Source organism: Theobroma cacao, chromosome 10 (assembly GCF_000208745.1).
Source record: "Theobroma cacao cultivar B97-61/B2 chromosome 10, Criollo_cocoa_genome_V2, whole genome shotgun sequence".
Taxonomy (NCBI): Eukaryota; Viridiplantae; Streptophyta; class Magnoliopsida; order Malvales; family Malvaceae; genus Theobroma; species Theobroma cacao.
In genome coordinates, this window is record NC_030859.1 from 21,587,115 (window position 1) to 21,607,211 (window position 20,097).

Below are 20,097 nucleotides of genomic sequence, written 5' to 3' on the forward strand. Positions count from 1 at the left end.
ATGGTTAGAGAACGGTTACCAGAAGCAACTTCTTATCATTGCTGGTTATAGAGTTCCAAATCTTATGTTTTCCTTGAATGTTTGGTGATAACTAGTTACACCAAATGGAGCTAAACACATTCCAGGTGAACTAAAGACATTGCACAGCTAAGAAAGATGAGGATAAGCGCAACAAAAGATATACATTAAATCTCATTCTGTAAATATAAAAAGATGAGATGTCTTTCCTATCATTTATACATGATCCAGGATCAACTATACTTTACATGAATAAACAAATCAAGTAAATGTATCCTGTATAAGCGCCTTCAGAATCATAAACCAAAACCTTAGTTCTGCTTCACTTCTCTTCTCTAATACAAAGCAATCAGATCAATCCCATTCCATCCATGCTGCTCCTTTTTCATTTCGGAGTCTCAACTTATGGTGATTCTTCCATTTCAGCACATAACACTTCAAAGCTTCAATCATGGAAATAGGTCACTGAGCCTTTTCAACTACTGCAACTTGCCATGAAAATTTAGCCCTTGCCAGATGCAATTACCTTGGAAAAATATTACTCAGCTATTTAATCCTGAGCTTTTGCCAGAGATGGATGGTCCAAATCCATTTATTATTAGACTTGGTGAAGCATAGCCCATGAGTTGATGAAGTGGTGAACCTCCAGTTCTTGGTGGCAACTCTTCAATTCCTGAGGACACTTTCTCCGACCTGGACATATTCGAGGAAGACATAGCTGAATCAAAATTTTCCACTGAATTCTTATGTTTGTTTCGAGACTGCTCCAAAGCAAAGTCCTTTTTCTGTTCCAGAGGTTTTGAAGAACTAAAGGACATATTTCTGACATGAGGATCACCCTGAAGATCATGAAATTGTGCATGAGAAACAGGACCTCCATCAGGGGAGCAGCTACAAGATGCTGATGTTGAAATTCTTACATCAATCACATCTCCACAGTCCTCAGTCTCACTTGGTGGAGGTTCTGCAGCAACTAAGTCATAAGGAACTATATGCATTCCTTTTTGAAGCGAAAACTTAAGTACCTTTGAACAAGCACCACATCTTAGCTGATGGAACCTGCTTTTGAAAAGGAGAAAATCTGCAGGTAACTGCAATGGTCTGAAGCAATGATAACAAGTTACAAAAGGTGCCCCACCTGCCATGGGCCGGAGATGTCGCCTAGCTGAATGATGTTTCTCCCTCAAATACCTCTTCAGCTCATGATCCTTATATCTCTGATTATCAGATTTTGTTTCATGGCTCCAAATGGAAAAATCAGACTCCAAATATCTTTGAGGACTAGAGGGGCAAGAGCTGTAGGAATTGTAACAACTTTGACCAGGGTGGGCTCTCCAAAATCCTTGGTTATGCTGAAAGATGGGTGGAGGCAACTGTTCTGAACAGTGCCAGTCTTGAGGATGGCAGCATAAACAGGAGTTATCAATGTGATGTCTAGTGTTTATTTCACCTCCTGAGAATGGTATAGGCGAGAATCTACTTTGCTGGCTCCAGCTGCTCCTTGGTCCGTGTCTTCCATGATACCTAGGATAAAAATTTTCTTCCTCCGGGGGTTCCTGATAGTAATATGTAGGAATATGCTTTTGCCTCCAAGGTACATTAGTGGAAGTCCTTCCATTGGGCTTTCCATTCAGATGGCATGTTTTGCTAATTTGATCCTGCAGTTCGTACACCATTCTTAACAGTTTCATATTTTCCTGTTCAGTGTACTCGGCCTTCTCAAGAGGATAGAAGGCTGAATCAAAAGGGGACTCATCATGCAATTGACGTGAAGGGCCAGCACTTTCATAGCCACGCAAGGAAGCCCTTTGAGAGAAAGGAATTTGAGATGGAGATTCATCTCTTTCTAGTCTTTGCCAGTTTCTAGGCGGATGGTGGTGCATTTCAGGTTCTAGCAGTTCATCTCGACGCCACTTGCGGTATTTTTCTGTGGCATAATGTCGCTTATTGGACAAATCTGACGAGAAATTTCTAGCATGATCCTGCATTCCATAATTACCATTCATCATGCCTTTGACTGGCAACTTGTCCCTTCTGCGACTGTCTTCAGGAACAAGATAGTTAGCAGCCTTATAATTATTCTTAAATGAATTTATTTGCTGGTCAGTGAAGTGATCATCCATTCCATCATAAGAAGAGATACTGCCATCATAAGCATGAGAGCTTCTGGTGGTAGTGGATTTAGACAAATATTCAAGATGACCACTGAGCTCAGAACTCGGGCTGAAAAAATCTCCACTTTCAAAAGTATCTGAAGACCTTATACGGTTAAACCCACGATCTTCACTTTTCTGAGGTTGCTCCAGATTATCTGATGAAATGACTGCCCCTGCTGCTGCACAAGCAGTAACAGTTAAATTAATTTCTTTTGTAGCAAGTGGGTTGTCAATGCTCAAGCCCCTGATGTTGGAGTCACTCTTGTCATTAGTCTCTAATTCTGAATTTACACCTTCTAACTGGGAGGTCTTGTCATTTGTCTCTGCTTCTAAATTTGCTTCTGCTAGCAACATTAACTCTTCATTCTCACGATGAAGCTCAGTGGAAAACGAACTTTCCATGGAAACTCCTGGCTGTTGAACATCGCAATATTCTAAATGTTCCAACTGTAACTGCTCACTTCCATTTTGCTGCCCATCATTTGATCTATTTACATCAAGCTTATCATGATCACTATCACTATCACCAGATGTATTTTGATCCTCGTCATAGTGATCATTATGTTGCCCTTCAAATGATAAGTTCTCACCATGCTTCTCACTGTGAGAGTCTCTAGAAATGTTCTGATTCCCCCCACTTTCACTATCACAGGATGTATTTTGATCCTTGTCATAGTGATCATTATGTTGCCCTTCAATTGATAAGTTTTCACCATGATTCTCACTGTGAGAGTCTCTAGAAATGTTCTGATTCCCCCCACTTTCACTATCACTGGATGTATTTTGATCCTTGTCATAGTGATAATTATGTTGCCCTTTGATTGATAAGTTCTCACCATGCTTCTCACTGAGAGAGTCTCTAGAAATGTTCTGATTCCCCCCACTTTCACTATCACAGGATGTATTTTGATCCTTGTCATAGTGATCATTATGTTGCCCTTCGATTGATAAGTTCTCACCATGCTTCTCACTGTGAGAGTCTCCAGAAATGTTTTGATTCCCCCCACTTTCACTATCACTGGATGTATTTTGATCCTTGTCATAGTGATCATTATGTTGCCCTTCGATTGATAAGTTCTCACCATGCTTCTCACTATGAGAGTCTCCAGAAATATTCTGATTCCCCCCACTTTCACTATCACTGGATGTATTTTGATCCTTGTCATAGTGATCATTATGTTGCCCTTCAATTGATAAGTTCTCACCATGCTTCTCACTGTGAGAGTCTCTAGAAATGTTCTGATTCCCCCCACTTTCACTATCACTGGATGTATTTTGATCCTTGTCATAGTGATCATTATGTTGCCCTTCGATTGATAAGTTCTCACCATGCTTTTCACTATGAGAGTCTCTAGAAATGTTCTGATCCCCCCCACTTTCTTGACTTAAGTGACACTCTGGAGTGGAAGAAGGAACTTCCTGCAGAGTTGAGCTGCTAGATTCTCCATGTTCAGACACATGAACCAATTTATTTCCCTGAGCAGCTTCTGTTTCTTGCAAGACAGACATGCTTTTGGCAATGGCTTTTTGATTTTTGGCTGTAAACAGGAAGAAATTGAAATAAGCAGCAAAACAGGAAGTTATTTTTACAAAATGGAGAATAAGGTGTAGGAGATTTTTATCTTGTAGGTCACAACAAGAAAGCAGGGGCAATGTCCATTAATGAGGATACCCAAGTTATAATTCTGTCATTACTATTTAACCATTGTGAAAGAATGATACATGTCCAAGCTCAAGTTATTTGAGAAAACCATGAAAGAGGATAAAAAAATATTGAGAAATCAAAGAATTACACATATCAGTCAGCAAAATAACCAGTACTCTTTCCCACTTTCCACATGCATCAAAATAACAACAGATTATTTTGCTTTGCAAGATCTATGAAAACTTTCTTTTTTTGGAAGATGCTTACCTACAAGAATTGCATCACACCCTCCACACTTATATACAGGAACATCTGCCACTTCCGGAAGAACCAATCGACATTTAGGACATCTAACTAATCGAACTTTAGGAGTTGTTCCACTGGCCATATTGCTCCAGATATGTAGATGTAGTTAACCTGTGATCAGATGTCCACCATTAATTCTGCCACAGTCAAATTATCCAAAAGGCAGCTTTCAACCACGGGTAATGTCCTGGCAGTAAAACAAAAATCTCCCACCGTCTGCAAACAGATGGAAATACATTTGTTAGATACATGAAGAAAAAAAGTATCACACTGGCACTATACTTTTAACAAAGGGATATTACACTTCATGACTCCGGAATAATGCCAACCAAATTCCATTCTATGGATGATCTATCAAAAAACAGATACAAGACAGACTTTGAGTATATTAGACGAGGCATTTTCATGGCAATTCTCAATGATTTTATGCTACATAACAAAAGATTTAAATAATAACTTAAACAAGAGAGAGGATCTAAAACTTTATGTAGAAGTGAAACCAACTGCACCAGAGAAGACACTTAATAAGGAAGAGAGGATGGAAACTTCAAATTGAAAAAAGAAAAATACTAAACGAAGCCATGGTCACATGGAACGAATAAGTCAATGGAGAGGCAGGAAGAATTTAATCAGAAAAGTGGGGTGCAAGAATTTAAAGGCGAAAGAGTAGAGAACTGTGAAGTACAAACATCTCAAGGCATAGCAGATATAACGTGAAGTGGGGTTGAACTGTTGAAGTTGCCTTATCAAGCCAAGCAAAGGGACAAGAGATCTTGCAAAGCTGAATGATTATTAATAGATCTACTAGTAACGAGCTTTGGCAAAGATATCAATTTGCTCAAACATACAAGTTTTCCCAAGAAGAACAAAAAGAAAGAAATTCACCTTACTGGTTAATCAGCATCCACAAATAACACAGTCAACGAAAGTATTAAAATGTATATAAACAGCTTGAAAATCTACCAAAGAATGAACAATGAAATATGCAAATGAAGAGAACATAATCATTGGTCAAGAGCAACATTCAGATTCAGAGCAGAGCATGATGCAGAAAATGAAAGTTCAGAATTAGAGAAAAGAAAAAGAAGAAAGCAGATCGGGATGGAAATCACGTGATAGAAACATACCCTTAGATCAAAAGTGAGCCAGAATGCATAGGGAGTACTCAAAAGAAAAAGAGAAGAAAGCAATAAAGAAAGAAAGGGCAGAGATTGTTTGAGAAGAGCTAGAGAAGTAGTACTAAAGAAAGACCATCAACGAAGCTTGGAAGAGACCAAGTATGGGAAATGAAAACTCCATTGACGTGGGGCAAAAAGTTCTGGTCTTTGGTTCTTCTTCCAGTTGTTGTGTCTGTTCAAGTTTTGAAAAATGGTATGGAAGAATGGTAGAGACGGGTCTTTGGGTCCCGGGGTCTTTGGCTCTTTGGTGGTTGGTTTCGTGCGCTTTAAGGCTTTACAGTCAAAACCCCAGACTTCCAGAACTGGACCTCTTGTCTCGCTCGGCGTTCCCTCTCTTTTACTTTCTCTTTTTCTCCTTTTCTTTGCCTCTCTTTCCGCGCTGTCTGAAGAGAGAGAAATGGAGAAGCGCGGGCGTTGAGGAGTTCAAGTCGGCGCCGATGAAATTTAACGTAAAGGAAGAGAGAGGGGGGTATGTCAGATGACGTGGCGTCCTACGTGTCGTGTTGTTGGGTAAAATTGAAAGATACAGTCACAGAGGACGGGGACAGCCTCCGTTGTTGGTTTTGCGAAGCGTATTAGGACATGTTTTGTCCCAATTCCTGTAACCTGGAGCTTTGATGTGTTTTACCAAGTCAACTCTGCCCCTGTTTTTGTTTTTATATTTTTATTTTATTATTATATAATATAAATTTTGTCATTTTTTGTCTCGGCTTTTTCATATTTTTATTTATATTCGTGCTCAATCATTTAATTCAATAATTAATATATTTTTTTATTTTATAAAAATAAATTTAATCTCAATATAAAAAATAATTAATTCGACTTTTAGCAGTCAAAAGAAAAAGCCTTTAATATTTGTTAATTATATACAAACTTTGAAAAACATACTCAAAAACAAACTAAAACGAGACAAATTAAGGCTCTTTAATTCCTCATATTTAATTTTTCTCATTTTTATTTAAATAATTTATTAACACATTTGGTATGAAAATGTGGACTTCTTAATAATTTATGTTAAATTCATACACTTCAAAAAAAAAAATACAACGCATATTTTATTTTAATAATAATTTACAGTTTGCATCATTAAAAAAAAAAAAGTCATCGTATCGATTAGGTAATACAATTAATGTTGATTTAAGAATGTTAATCAAAGTAAAACTGTGGTTCCATGTAGTTTCCAAAGTGATTCATGGTCAATTGGTCATGGACTAAAAATTTATTACTTTAAAAAAATTAAATTCAAATATAAATTTTTTGTAATTCATTTGACGTAATAAATCTAATATTTTTATATATTAAAAGGTGTGTTGACGTGATAATAAAAATGTTTTACTATCAAATAATTTTAAATTAAATAATTGTACTAAATATTCAAGGAACATCAACAAAGGTCAAAATGTTTAATGGCAAGTTGGGCTTGGAGAATAAAAGTCAAGGGGAATAGGTAGGGAGGGAAAGGGCGTGACAGGTGGGACATTAGCCAGCTGGAATTAGCCAGGTGGCAGCATTTCATTCAGGAACCCTCAAAGTCGTAAAGCTCACAGTGACTGGTTGTCTTAATGGCTTTGGCCTTTGATGACTGGCGACCCAAAACTGTCAGCACCTAACCCAATCCCCAAATCCCCAGCTTTAATATCCAACGATTTGCGATTTGTTGATGTGGCAGCTCCACCACCTAGATTCTGCCACGCGTCACCGTGCAGATGACTGTCTGCTTTCCTTGGATTGGTTGGATTGGAACATCACATATTAATGAATGCACCTTATTCTAAAATAAATACACAGTGAGACAGACCAGCATCTCGAGGGCCTACCAGACCAGACCAATGAACACACCCCATTTCCCCGTGGTCACAAATGTTCTCCCAACATGCTCTGTGATAACCCAAGCTGTAATTCTGTTCATGTGAATTGATTAAACCATACAAGATACTATAATCACCCCATTCACAATCCACCAACACTTGGTGGAACCACACTGAGAAAATGATTCACATAAGAAATTGTTGCCAACCCATGAACTTGTTGACCATGACAAATATTGAACATGCCACTTGAAAGGATATTGATTCGACCTGCTACACCTTCTGTCCACTTTGGAACAATTATAATTTATTCATGGAGCTTGACATAAGCTTGGTCAAGACTATGGAGTTTAAAACAATCATTGAACTAACTTCCTCCGACGTTAAAAACAGACCATGACCAAGTCCAAACTGACAAAAGGAAAAGGTTCAGGATTTCAAGATCGACCACTCAAAAGATTACATCACCCATACTGGAGCCTGGGTCAGGCCTTGAAATTCTAGATGACAGCCTTTGGATTCAGAGATTATACTCTTGCCAGTTCCTAGGTCAATCATAGATGAGAATGAGATTTCCCACAAGGTAATTTGATGGCAAGTTTTGAAACACAAACAGAATTGTGTTAATTGCCGTCACATTAAGTGAAAAGAAAACTGCTAAGGACTTCTATAGCTCATGATTATCCTTTCCCCTCCATGCGAAACACCCATGTATTCTGTCTAATTCTACTTTTCCATTAATAGAACCGAAATCAATACTAAAGTATCTAACAGTGGCTTAACAAACGGTTGAAATTAAAAATGTCAGCATACATGGGTAAACAAGATTGATATTTGTCTGACCCCCTTTCTTCCTTGGGACATAGGGGGGAAAACCATGAATTTCATAACTAAGAATTCAACAGTGGAATGTACGAACTGATTCGATCCACACTCAATACAGCATGCTAATGAGGGAAATATGAACCAAGACTCTGCAGTGCGCAATACAGCAGGAGCCTAATCTGAAGAACCCTGTTTGATTGAAATTTCAAACAACTTGGTTCAAATTGGTCCATTGGCATGTTCAGATGTTTAATGACATGCAAAGATATAGCATAATGGCAGCTCAAGATCATCTAAGCATCGAAGCAAGTGTGCAACATATCACCCAAAACCTCCCAAAGAAAAAAACTATTAAGAACTAATGTGATAAGTTTGTAAAATAATTTAAAAACACATACAACAAAAAAGTAAACAGACAATTGAGACTTGTAGCCTTACTAGTACTCAAATTGATCAAACTCATGAAGCCATGACCGCATGCCGTTTGTGCTTGAAAAATGCCTGAAATTCTTTATAACCACTCCTGTAATGCTCCAGTGTGAAGGAAAGCTGTCGTATCACCTCTCTTTTCTCCTCAGCAACATCTAAGATCACAATTCTCTGCCTATCTACTTCCTTCTCGAGGTCTTTTATTCTCAATTTCAACTCATCTTCTAGATTCTTTGCATTTTTAGATCCAGAAATCAGCTGTAGATGGTCCCTGCGTAACTGCTGTAGATGCTCCTCCATTTGCCCAATCTGCAAATCTCGAGAACTAAGCTCAGCCACAAGAGAGTTTACCTTTGCAATGACTCCATCTTTCTCTGCCATAAGCATATCATATTTCAATTTCAGTCTATCAAGGTTCTTATTCAAAGCTTCTACATGCACACCTTTCTCAGTAACTTCTGCCTTCAACTGACTGATCTGACCTTGCAACCCAATCTCCTGAACATCATGCAAACCTTTGATTTCCATTTTTTCAGCTTCACATTGCCTTAATGTTTCTTCCAGCAGTCTTGCATGTAGTTCCCATTCTTTGAGCCTTGCCTCTAAGAGGGTCTCCTTTTCTAACAGACCAAAAATTTCAGACTGAAAACTTGCTTTCTGCAAGGAGAAATTATCCTGGGCATCACATAATGCAACCTTTAATTCTTCAACTTCATGACCACGATGAGATAGATCATTGCTGTACCTAAAAATTTGCTCCTGCAGGTTCGCAACCTGCCTCCCCTCCATGTCAAGTTCTTGCTTAAACATTGCAATCTCTTCTTCTGAAGCCTTGATCTTTTCTTTACTTACAGCAAGCTCCTCCATCAACCTCACAACTTCAGAATTGGAGTCTGAAACATGAGTTTCCAGGTCAACTATCTGTTTTTGCAACTCAAGTACTTTACCTTTCTGCAACACAAGATCAGCTTCCCTCAATTCGGCATCTCTCTGCAATGATTCAAGTTGAACAAGCACATGCTCTGCAAGGACAGGAACAGACTCACTCTTCTTGAGCTCTGCTTTCAACCTCACAATCTCCTCTTCTGCAAGCTGGAGTTTTAGGTTGGAATCTCTTAACTCTTCTTCAAACTTAGTAAGTCTTTCAGTCAGTTTTTCATAATTTCTGTTTTCTCTCATCTTCAACTTACCATCTGAAATCTCTTCATCAGCCACTTGTACCTTCACTTTCATTGTTGGGAGCTCACTTCCTAGCTCAATAACTTTGTCATGTACTACACCATTATCAGTATTCACAGGTGAGCCCATGTAGATGTTGACAGAGGAGCTGAAAGATTCTGAGTCAGAATCTGATGACAATGAAGACGACTCAGTGCCTTCCTTCAATGAGAGATCAGAACTACCACTACCAGAACTGAAAGATGCAGCTTGTTGAATAGACTTATGCAGACCCAGTTTTTTATCAGGAGTTATCAGTGGAGAGTTTCGATCATAACCACTACCAGGGTCTTGTATTTGGCAATCAGATGGCAGACTCTTGCGCAATTCCCTGGTCAAATGATCATGGCGCTCAGCCAGCAACTGATAAATACGGTAGAGTTCCTGAACATGGACAATCACCTCTGACTTATTCTGATAATGCATTTCATCATTTTTTGCCAAATCTTCGATGTTGTCTTCCACCAATTTCAGTATTTGTCTGACACTCTCCTCCATTTCTGCAGCCAATAATCTTTTATCATTTATAAGTCACAGGTGATTTCATAATTGTTAAATTGGAGACAATGAGTAGCAAAGAGAATTTTTTCTGAGATGACAAGACCATGTTTTAGTAAACGAATGATCATCCCAACTTGGAGATACGATTGTCATATGTGATTTAAATCAACAAGAAAGAATACTGAACAATAAATGCAGGAACTTCTTGCAAGGCTGCTTACCCTTGGAATTTTCTACCAGCCATTCAGAATTCTCAGGATTGAGATGAGTATCCCACCAACATGATTTTGTGTTCTTTGACTCTGCCTTCTTCACATTTACTTCCATCTGTCTCCAAATGATATAAACTACATAGTATAAGACTTCCAAGAAAATAAACTTCAGGAAAAAAAATTTCGAAAGAAAAGTAACAAATTAATTCTGTTCTTGGTGTCAACACAAAGGAACAACTTGATTGACTTATTTAGCTACTTAGAATGCTTGGTTTGGCATCCTGTGGTTCTCGCGTGTGCCCAACCCACTAAATAAAGATTGAATAATGCACACGGCATAAGCTCTGCTCTGCAGCAGCTTGAGCTAACCACAGTAAACAAACATGAACAAAAAGGATAAAAGAATTCTAAGCAGAACCCAATCAGGATATCTAACTTACCAGTGCATAAGCTTCATTAAGGCCTTAATGCAGCAACTTGAGCTTACCGCAGTAAACAAACATGAACAGAAAGGATAAAAGAATTCCAAGCAGAACCCAATCAGGAAATCTAAATTACCAGTGCGTAAACTTCATTAAGGCCTTAATGCAGCAACTTGAGCTCACCGCAGTAAACAAACATGAGCAAAAAGGATAAAAGAATTCTAAGCAGAACCCAATCAGGAAATCTAAATTACCACTGCATAAACTTCAGTACGGCCTTAATGCAGCAGCTTGAGCTTACCGCAGTAAACAAACATGAACAAAAATGATAAAAGAATTCTAAGGAGACCCAATCAGGAAATCTAAATTACCAGTCCATAAACTTCATCATGGCCTTATAGAAGACATTTTAAGTTCTAGTGGAGCAACAAACAACAGAGATTCACCTCTTAGAATACCGATAACTCTTCATATTCATATCAAACCATTGAAATAAAGCCAAATGATTAATTCACTCATAGATCTGATGAAATCTTCAACCCCAATGAGAGAGATTTATGGATGATGCTATTTTAAGAAAAATGTAATGATCACCAACAAAGACCGTGCATCTCCAGTAGAACCGTCACCGTTTCCATACATAGAATATAAATCTATGAGCAACCCAGTGTTTGTTTTAGCATTCCTTGTTTCAGCTTTCACAAAAATTCTATGAAAGTAATCGAAATAGAACACCCCTTTTTCATTTTTGCACTACTTCCAAAGGTTTTATTTGACATAGCACTAGCATAAACAGAATAAATCTAAACTAAAACAAAGAAAAGGAGCAATCGATGCATATAAAAGAAAAGAAAAATGTGCTGAGATCACTGAGTCACTGACCTTTGCCTATTCTTTACTGAAAGAATGAGAGAAGCAGAGGAACAAATATTGATTCGAGAGGTTTCAAATTTGCAGAGATTGGTGAGAAAGAAAAGAAAGAAAGAGAGGAAGACAAGGAGAAAAGGGTCGAGAGATGGAAGACAAAAGGCCTAAACCGACCACCCTATAATTGAGGCTTTGAAAGCAGTGTGGCCATGGTTTCGGGGCATCATCCTTTTGGCGCCTTTTTCCATGGGCTTCCTTTTTCTTCCCTCCATCCCCATATTGCCCCTTCCTTCAATTTTCAAAATTCCCCCTGCTTTTCCTTTTCCCTCTCTATTTTTCTAGTTTTCAAACTTCAAATTTGAGTAGCACTCGGATGGATTACTCTAATTTGTGGGCCAACCATGATTTGTTCTATTTGGCCATTTCCATCTTGTAATTATTGTAATTTGTACTCATTCATTCATCCTACATTACTTGACATTATTATACACCTAGCTACTACTAAGCATTTCATAAGCTAATTTGCCCCTACTTCTTGACCTTTCAACCCAATTAATTGAACTCTGAGTTTATTAATATTCAAGATGAACGCTCCACCTCAAAATAATGAACTTCGCAGGACATAAGTGTAATCGTTACTCTGTTTTTGAGCTTACATTATTAGTATTTTATAATGTAAATAGGTAAAAAATACATCAATTTAATATTAATCGATATTTTTTTATTCACGTGACTTGTAATATGAATTGATAATATGATTATGAAATGGTTAAATGACAATTAATATAAAATGTAAAAAATCTCGTAAATTTCACATCAATTATTACGTGATTTGTCATTATTTGTACAAGAATCTCAATAATGTCAATTAATATTAAATTTAATAATTATTAATATTTTGTTAAGATTTTTTTAAAACAAATATAAAAGTAAAGAAAGAGAGAAAAAGAAAAACATAAATCCTAAAGCAAACAAGGTTAACGTAGTCAAAAGAATAAGTAATGATGTAATAAAGGCAACTAAGAGGTGGGGCCGTTGGGCCCCGCCATTCACCGACCGGAGGGCTGATGGAGACAAGCTAAATAGAAATTCTGGCGGGAAATTTAAATCGGATGGCTACAGCTGGCCCCACCTTGTTTGATTTTTAGCATTTGGAATGGCAAGTTGGAACACTTGTTATATAATATCTCACGGATTAAAATTTTAATGATAAAAAAAATTTATCCAATTTTTGTATTTTTTAATTGTATTTAATTTAGTTTATATACTCAAAATCGAAGTAATTTAGTTCTTTAATTTTAAAAATTATATTAATTTATTTCCTCTTCTTAATATCATCTCATTTTATTTTTTAAAAATGATGTCAATATTAACGTGTCACATTTTAATGACGTGACATTAAGATGATGATGTGATATATCATGTGGCACTGAGTGATAACATGGCAATATTATGTGACACTATTCGATGATGTGTCGGTGCTAACATGGCACAGATATGCTGACATGTCAGTGCCATATGACAGATCAAAAAATTCTAAAAAAAAATCTTCCACGTGGCATGCCACGTTATCAAAATATGACACGTCAATAATAACATCATCGTTGATGTCATCTTTTAATGGCAAATGAGATGTTATTAGGAGAAGAGATCAAATTGACGTAATTTTTAAAATTAAATTATTTTAATTTTGAATACAAAAATTAAATTGAATAAAATTGAAGAATATAAAGACTGGATAGGTCTTTTGATCAAATTTTAATTTAACTTCGTAAGACTTCAAACTCTAAAAATAAAATTTAAATAAATTTGTAAATCATGAATCTATATTTTCAATTCGAAAAATATATTTAATAAGTGATAAAATTTTAATTTTTATATATCCAATACTTACCACATATTTTACTGATATAAAATTCGTGACATAATATGTTTATATCTCAATTACTATTATTTTTATATTAATTGTTTGTATTTCTTTTTCACTTTAGTTGTAACATCATTTTCCAATTTCAATAACCAAAAACGAAAAATCATTTTCCATATGGGTGATAAGTAATAATGCAAGCAAAGTTTGTCTGGTTCCATTCGATGGGCTTTCGTGTTTTTATATATTATTATTTATTATTTTCTAAAAATATATATATTTATCATTAAATTAAATATTCAAATCATTATGTTTTTGGATTTTAAAATAAACAAGAAGAGAGAAGAGATAGAAGTGAGTGTTGATGAATGGATGTGTGGGCCGGCTTGACCTTTTTCAAAGCTTGGGTCCAGCTCACTTTTTTCTATTGACTTGCATCTTTATTATTAAAATAATTAAAATTGTAATATTACTAATATTGTACATTTATATTAAAATTAAATTTAAAGAGATTATTTACTTAATTATTTGACATCACATGTGACAATATAAACTTTTTTTTAAAAAAAAAATTATTATCATGTTTATAATATCATTGATAAATAAATTAATATGAATATATCATACGATCAAATTATTAATTTTTTAATAATTAAGTGATCAAAATATTAAATTTTGTAAATATTAATGGGAATAAATTCATTTATGATGGCTATTTGGTCATAGTTGATTATTCTTCTTCTTCTACCTGAAAACCTTGGCATAGCATAGCTAACTATGTATCATTTGGACCATCTTCTCCTGCCCTGGATCAACAATCCAGTAGGTATGGCAGCCTAAACCATCTGTCTCATTTACCAATACTAGGTTTCTTCGTTTCTGAAGAAACCCCAACATTGATTTCTAGCGGCAAACAGCCTCTTTGCCTCCATTTTTAATCACTTGGCTTTCCATTAGGCTTAATTGCGAAACCTGTTCCTGCTCCTGTTGGTATTGCAGGCTAAATCATCAGTCTAATTTACCAACAGTCAATTTCTTCATTTCTGAAGAAACCCCGACATTGGTTTCTAGCAGCAAACAGCCTCTTTGCCTCCATTTTTAACTAGTTGGCTTTCCACTGAACCTGGTCCTGCACTGCTGCACAAGTGATGGAAGAACTGGGCTAAGGGTTTGGGTTTTGGGTGGGGAAATTAAAGTGCGAAAAATGTTGCAAAAAGCACTGTCACGCACTCATGGAGACAGCCAAACGTGGCCTCACCACTTCTTTTGTTTCTGGTACACAGTACTGCACAACTTTGGAACATATGCCTCAAATTCAAAACAATATAAAAACATTTCCATGTACCCAAAAGAAAGGGCTGCCTTTCTGGCCTTTTGTGTGAAGCTAATGAAGATGATTCAACTCTGTGAAAACACACATGCTTGTTTCCCTATCACCAGGTCACACCATGACTGAGTCATTATATCTTTGACTTCCATTTTGTAGCAATCTGCATTCTAATTCAGCAATTTCCTGGTATTTTTCCACAGTTTTTTGCAGGTTTTAAGGGGAAATACTCAATGTGAAGAAGCTATAATTAACTAATAATTATGAGAAGGCATATGGATTTGGATAATTCTGATTCTGAGGCCTTTTATTGAATTGAATATCAGGGTGGGGACAATGGCAACTTTTTTATGATTCAGGAGGATAAGCACCTTTTGAATTAAGATCCTCTTTACGGTATGAAAAAGCCAACTGCTTAAATAATTACCTAATCAGTAGTGCATGGAGGCCTCCAATCCCATTCAGCTTTCTACCTCTTTGTTGGCCTCCATTGATAATTTTTAACATGGCCTACCTCTTATTTTGACAATACATCTCCATCAGTTGTAGACATAGCAATATTATACAAACAAACATTTATGGTGGATGATCAAATCTTCCCATCAGCCTCATGTTAAAAAACATTTTGATTCGGTTGTTTGACTTACAAGCACTACGATAAAATACTGCAACTACTGCTACAGTGGAGGTGAAGGAAATTGTGTGTCAAGTAAGGCAGGTTTTGAGTGGGGGGTGAAGGAAAACCATTCATTTTAATTTCTACTAAAGATATGTGTCATGTCAACGGTCTATGCTTGGTGTTTTAGACCGTCGTGACATAGGATAGTTTTACCCTACTAATGGTCGCATTGCAATAATAATTCAACTTAAGATGAGGGGAATGATTGATTTACACAATTGAACGTCTCTAAATCAAAATTCGGACCGAAAGTGGAGCATGTGTCTCTCACTCGATTACCGCTAAGGGCACTTGGCGAACGAGCAGCGCATGCTTTCTTGTGACGGGTAGAATTGTTTGCAGACAACAGGATAATGATACGCAACAGGGAATTATAAGGGGGAGACTAGTCTTGCTACCACGAATGTCTTGACCATGTCAAGTCTTGTTTCCTCTATTAACTTCTCAGGTCGACAGCTCTGTTACTAAATCAAGGAAAATATACATGTACAAGCATTGAACAAACCCGATTTGAGTAATTTGCTGAAAATCTTCATCCATGAAAACTACACATTACCAAATGCCATTGCTCCACTGGCAAAACATTAAGATATGATGGAGGTGAACAACTTCACAATATTCTATAATCTGACTCCTGATTAGCATTTACTATTTGGCTTGCTTGTCATTTTACCCTTCTTGTCAATTTTCTAGTTCAAGGTGTTGACATTGTGAATGGGGTTTTTTCTTTTTACTGCCAGGCGCCAGCTGCTTTCCCTTTTTTTTTCCCTTTCCATTTGTGAAATCTTTTGATGTAGGAGACCAGATACAGACAGATTAAATCATTATCCAGTAATAGGCCTAGCTATGGCTAGGCTGTTTCCAAGCCATTACCTTGTACTACTCATGTGCTGATGCTGATGCTGATGCTGATGAAGAAAGTAAGAAAGCCCCCATGCTGGTGGAGACTCAACAGAAGAAGTAAATATTACAGCATTTGGTTTTGATTTTTCCCTTTTTTCTCACTAGACTCACATGCACAGACAAGTTCCTAGTGATGAGAACTAAACCATCATTGGATAGATAAACAAAAGCAAATTTGCTTCCTTGCTTATGTGGAACACAGCTTTTTCCCAATTGACCAAGCAAAAAATCACATTGTCAATTTGTGAAAAATTGATTTAAGATTTGGCAGGAAACATTGACTGATTAAAACAATTTTAGATTTATACTTATACTATAGTAATGAAAACCAGGATAATGCTTGCCCTGCAACATATGAATAAACAAACAATTGAATTGAATTAAAATAAGCCAATAAATCATCAAATGCCTGACAATTGTAGTAATAAAATCATTTTTATTTGAGGTGATGAAAGGCAATACAAGAATCCTTGCTGCTCTGTTGAATGACAGATCTCCATTTCCAAAGGTAACTTTTTGTACAAATTTTCCAATTCTTTTATCTTATAATAACCTGCCTTTTTGTGAGTGTATCACACTAAATTCTATGTATAATGCAACTTGGGGTACCATGTGGGGTTGACCTTGGAGCATTTTGAACGGTTGATAGATCCTGATACAATAGCAGGAGTTGGGATTTTGTTAATTTATTAGGATGATTAAGATGAAATTAGCCACATCCAAGCATAGCTGATTGAAAACTTCTAATGATGATTAGATGAAACAAAAATCATGACCCTTTATGACTATGCCAACTATAAAATGCCAAATCAGCAAGCTAAGGTCTGAGTTTCCAAGGTAACTGATCATTTCGGCTTGAAAGAAAGAAAGGGTAGGAAAAAAAATACACCATGGGAGAGGAGGTGAGTATGACGGAAACTGAAATAGCCATGAGTATTCCACACTTTGTGCTGGTGCATGGTATTAGTGGAGGAGCTTGGTGCTGGTACAAAATCAGGTGCCTCATGGAGAATTCCGGCTACAAGGTCTCATGCATCGACCTCAAAGGTGCTGGGATTGACCAGTCCGATGCCAATTCTATTCTATCTTTTGATGATTATAACAAGCCTCTTTTGGACTTCATGTCTGCCTTGCCTGATACTGAACAGGTTATTATCACTGTAAGCTCTTTCCATTTCTGTAAAGTTTCCGAATGCTCTTGAAGTCATGACTCGCACAAGCTCTTTATTAACAGGTAATATTGGTAGGACATAGTGCTGGAGGCTTAAGTGTAACGCAAGCCACCCACAAATTCTCCAAGAAAATCCGCCTGGCGGTATATGTTGCAGCCACCATGCTAAAATTGGGGTACTTGACTGATCAGGATATCAAAGATGTAAAACTTTTCTAACTATACTCTTATCTCACAGACACCATTAAATTTCTGTCTGGTTAACTTGTTCTGTGTTGAATTCTGTTTGTGTTTTTCTTCCCCTGGTATGCACCTTTAGTCTTTGAAACGTAGGCGTTACCAACGCTAAAAGGTGGCTTTTCCGACTGCCAACTGTTTTCATGGAGAATTGGCTGTCAGCCATATCCCTTTGCCACGTCCCATGTATTTTGCATAGGAACCCCAAAAAGTTACAGTCGGTTACACCTCACTCCATTGCTTTCAGCCACCGAGGTTCACAGCTTCCAACCGTGAATATACTATACCTGCGGTGGCTGTTTAATTTCATAATCCAAAATTAACCCTTCCCTCATCTCACTCTCCTGTTTTCATTTTCAACCTCACTGAAGGCGTGTCTTCTTTACCATCTAAGGAAGTGACTCTCTCTGCAAAAATGGCAGAAGAAGCATCGGTAATAGCATCAATAATACACAACCTTGCCCATGTCACATGCATCCGCATCAGTCCTCTTGGCTTGCATGCCTAGCATGGGAATCAAAAAGCCCTTACCTACTTGAGAATAACCCCCAACCCAAGAGAGAAATTTGGTTAACAATTAGTTTTTGATCCTTTTCACATATGATTATATCTTTTATATACAAGCAATAGAATCCACTCCCCATCAGTTTTCCAAAGCTGAAACTCCACACCTCTCATTTAAATGGTGTGTTTTCTAGACATTTTTTTTTATGACAGGCAGGATCCTTTAAAGTTTATCTAATTTGGTCCTGGCATCACCCTAGAACACTTTTTTTTTTATAATACACAAGTATTCTAGAGTAATGTACATAAAAAATTTCTCCCTTCAATTATTGAAAGCATGCAGTTCTTGTCTTCATGTCTCTTGTTGTCTGATGAAGCAGCAAATGTACGTGCATTTTATTCTCTTCTTATCCTTGCAGTTGGGGTTAGCCGACAAATGCCATTGTTCAAGTTTACTTTTGTTTAACTACAATCTCACATTTTCACTGGACCTTTGTTAATCGATAGACCTCCAATGATTGAGACAGGATAGAAACATAATTCTGTGCTTTTGCTTGTTTCCGAGTGAGTTAGTTAGTTAAATTTCATGATTACCATGGAAAAGTAAGCAATAATGCTGTCAAGTAATACCTGATATATATATATATAGATATGTTAAACAGGGAGTACCTGATTTATCCGGATTCGGTGATGTGTACGAACTAGGATTCGGGTTGGGACCTGAGCAGCCTCCAACCAGTGCCATTGTCAAAAAGGAATTCCAGCGCAAAATTATCTATCAAATGAGCCCTCAAGAGGTAATTTTCATGGCAATTGACAACTACTTTTATTGTCTTGGTCTATTCTATGTTCTGCTTTGGCATGGCATTCTACCCCACCCCTTCCTTTTCCTTTTGGGAAAGACAAGAGGAAACTAGCAAGAACAAAATGTCCTCTTGTGCATAGAATCAATACCCAAATGCCCTCGTGAGTCTTGAACCAATCTACAAATATTTTTTTGTACCATGGTATTGTCTGCAGGATTCAACCCTAGCCACAATGCTTCTAAGGCCAGGACCGATCCTGGCATTGCAGGGTGCCCAATTCACAGAAGAGACAGAGAATGTGTATAATGTGCCCCGGATATACATCAAGACAATGCATGACAATGTTGTAAAACCACATCAACAGGTCGCAATGATAAAGAGATGGCCACCATCTGAAGTCCATGTTTTGGACTCTGACCACAGCCCCTTTTTCTCTGCCCCATTTTTACTCTTTGGCTTGCTGGTTAAACTTGCAGCTTCAGCTGGATACAACTAGGCAAAAAACCTATATATCTCCAGGGGTGCATGACTGAGAGCCTCAAAAGCATTCTTGTTTCCAACATAGAATTATTTGTTTGTTGTTTCCTAGAGTGTGAAATGTAATCACAGTTACCTACCTGTCCTGATGAATAAGATTACTTGTGAAATTATGCACATTCAGCGAAGCTGACCAAAATGTCTGCACAAGCAGATGTAAACAAAACATTAATTTACATATGGTGGATCATCAACCTTTCCACCAGCACCATTTCATGTTTTAAAAAAAAATAAAAAATGGATCTGTTAATTGTTTGACTTGGATCAAAAGGTTTAAGAGCCAATACAATGCTTTGTGACTATTGTTTGTTTTCTTTAATAAAATTAAGCCACCTACTTCCAATTTAGTGGATAAAGGAAAGCCAGCCACTAATTTCAACTGTATAATATAGAAGAATTTGTAACACAAGACAAAGACTGAAGGCTAAGTTTTGTCTCACCTAAAATGATTGTAGCCACTTGTACTATGCTTTGTCCTCAT

At 37.0% G+C, this 20,097-nt stretch overlaps 3 protein-coding genes across 6 annotated transcripts; 1 reads left to right on the forward strand and 2 right to left on the reverse strand.

The window, feature by feature from the left end:
* On the reverse strand, positions 158-5,927 carry LOC18587510. Of its 3 annotated transcripts, none has more exons than XM_018129213.1 (3): positions 5,366-5,927; positions 4,087-4,341; positions 158-3,712 (listed from the first exon to the last, which is right to left on the reverse strand). In XM_018129213.1, exons 2-3 carry the CDS (start codon positions 4,205-4,207, stop codon positions 561-563), a joined length of 3,273 nt encoding a protein of 1,090 aa, XP_017984702.1. In that variant the 5' UTR covers positions 4,208-4,341; positions 5,366-5,927; the 3' UTR covers positions 158-560. The 3 variants fall into 3 exon arrangements, with proteins under 3 accessions (XP_017984702.1, XP_017984701.1, XP_017984700.1); XM_018129212.1 differs by having other exon boundaries at positions 5,253-5,927; XM_018129211.1 differs by having other exon boundaries at positions 4,428-5,927.
* LOC18587511 (protein NETWORKED 4A) lies at positions 7,975-11,858 on the reverse strand. Of its 2 annotated transcripts, none has more exons than XM_018129624.1 (3): positions 11,601-11,858; positions 10,306-10,411; positions 7,975-10,083 (listed from the first exon to the last, which is right to left on the reverse strand). In XM_018129624.1, the coding sequence occupies exons 2-3, from the start codon at positions 10,409-10,411 to the stop codon at positions 8,396-8,398; spliced, it is 1,794 nt and encodes a 597-aa protein (XP_017985113.1). In that variant the 5' UTR covers positions 11,601-11,858; the 3' UTR covers positions 7,975-8,395. The 2 variants fall into 2 exon arrangements, with proteins under 2 accessions (XP_017985113.1, XP_017985114.1); XM_018129625.1 differs by lacking the exon at positions 11,601-11,858 and adding an exon at positions 10,737-11,532.
* Positions 17,169-19,741, forward strand: LOC18587512 (methylesterase 17). The gene is made up of 4 exons (XM_007011322.2): positions 17,169-17,509; positions 17,596-17,736; positions 18,936-19,070; positions 19,294-19,741. Exons 1-4 carry the CDS (start codon positions 17,252-17,254, stop codon positions 19,573-19,575), a joined length of 816 nt encoding a protein of 271 aa, XP_007011384.1. The 5' UTR covers positions 17,169-17,251; the 3' UTR covers positions 19,576-19,741.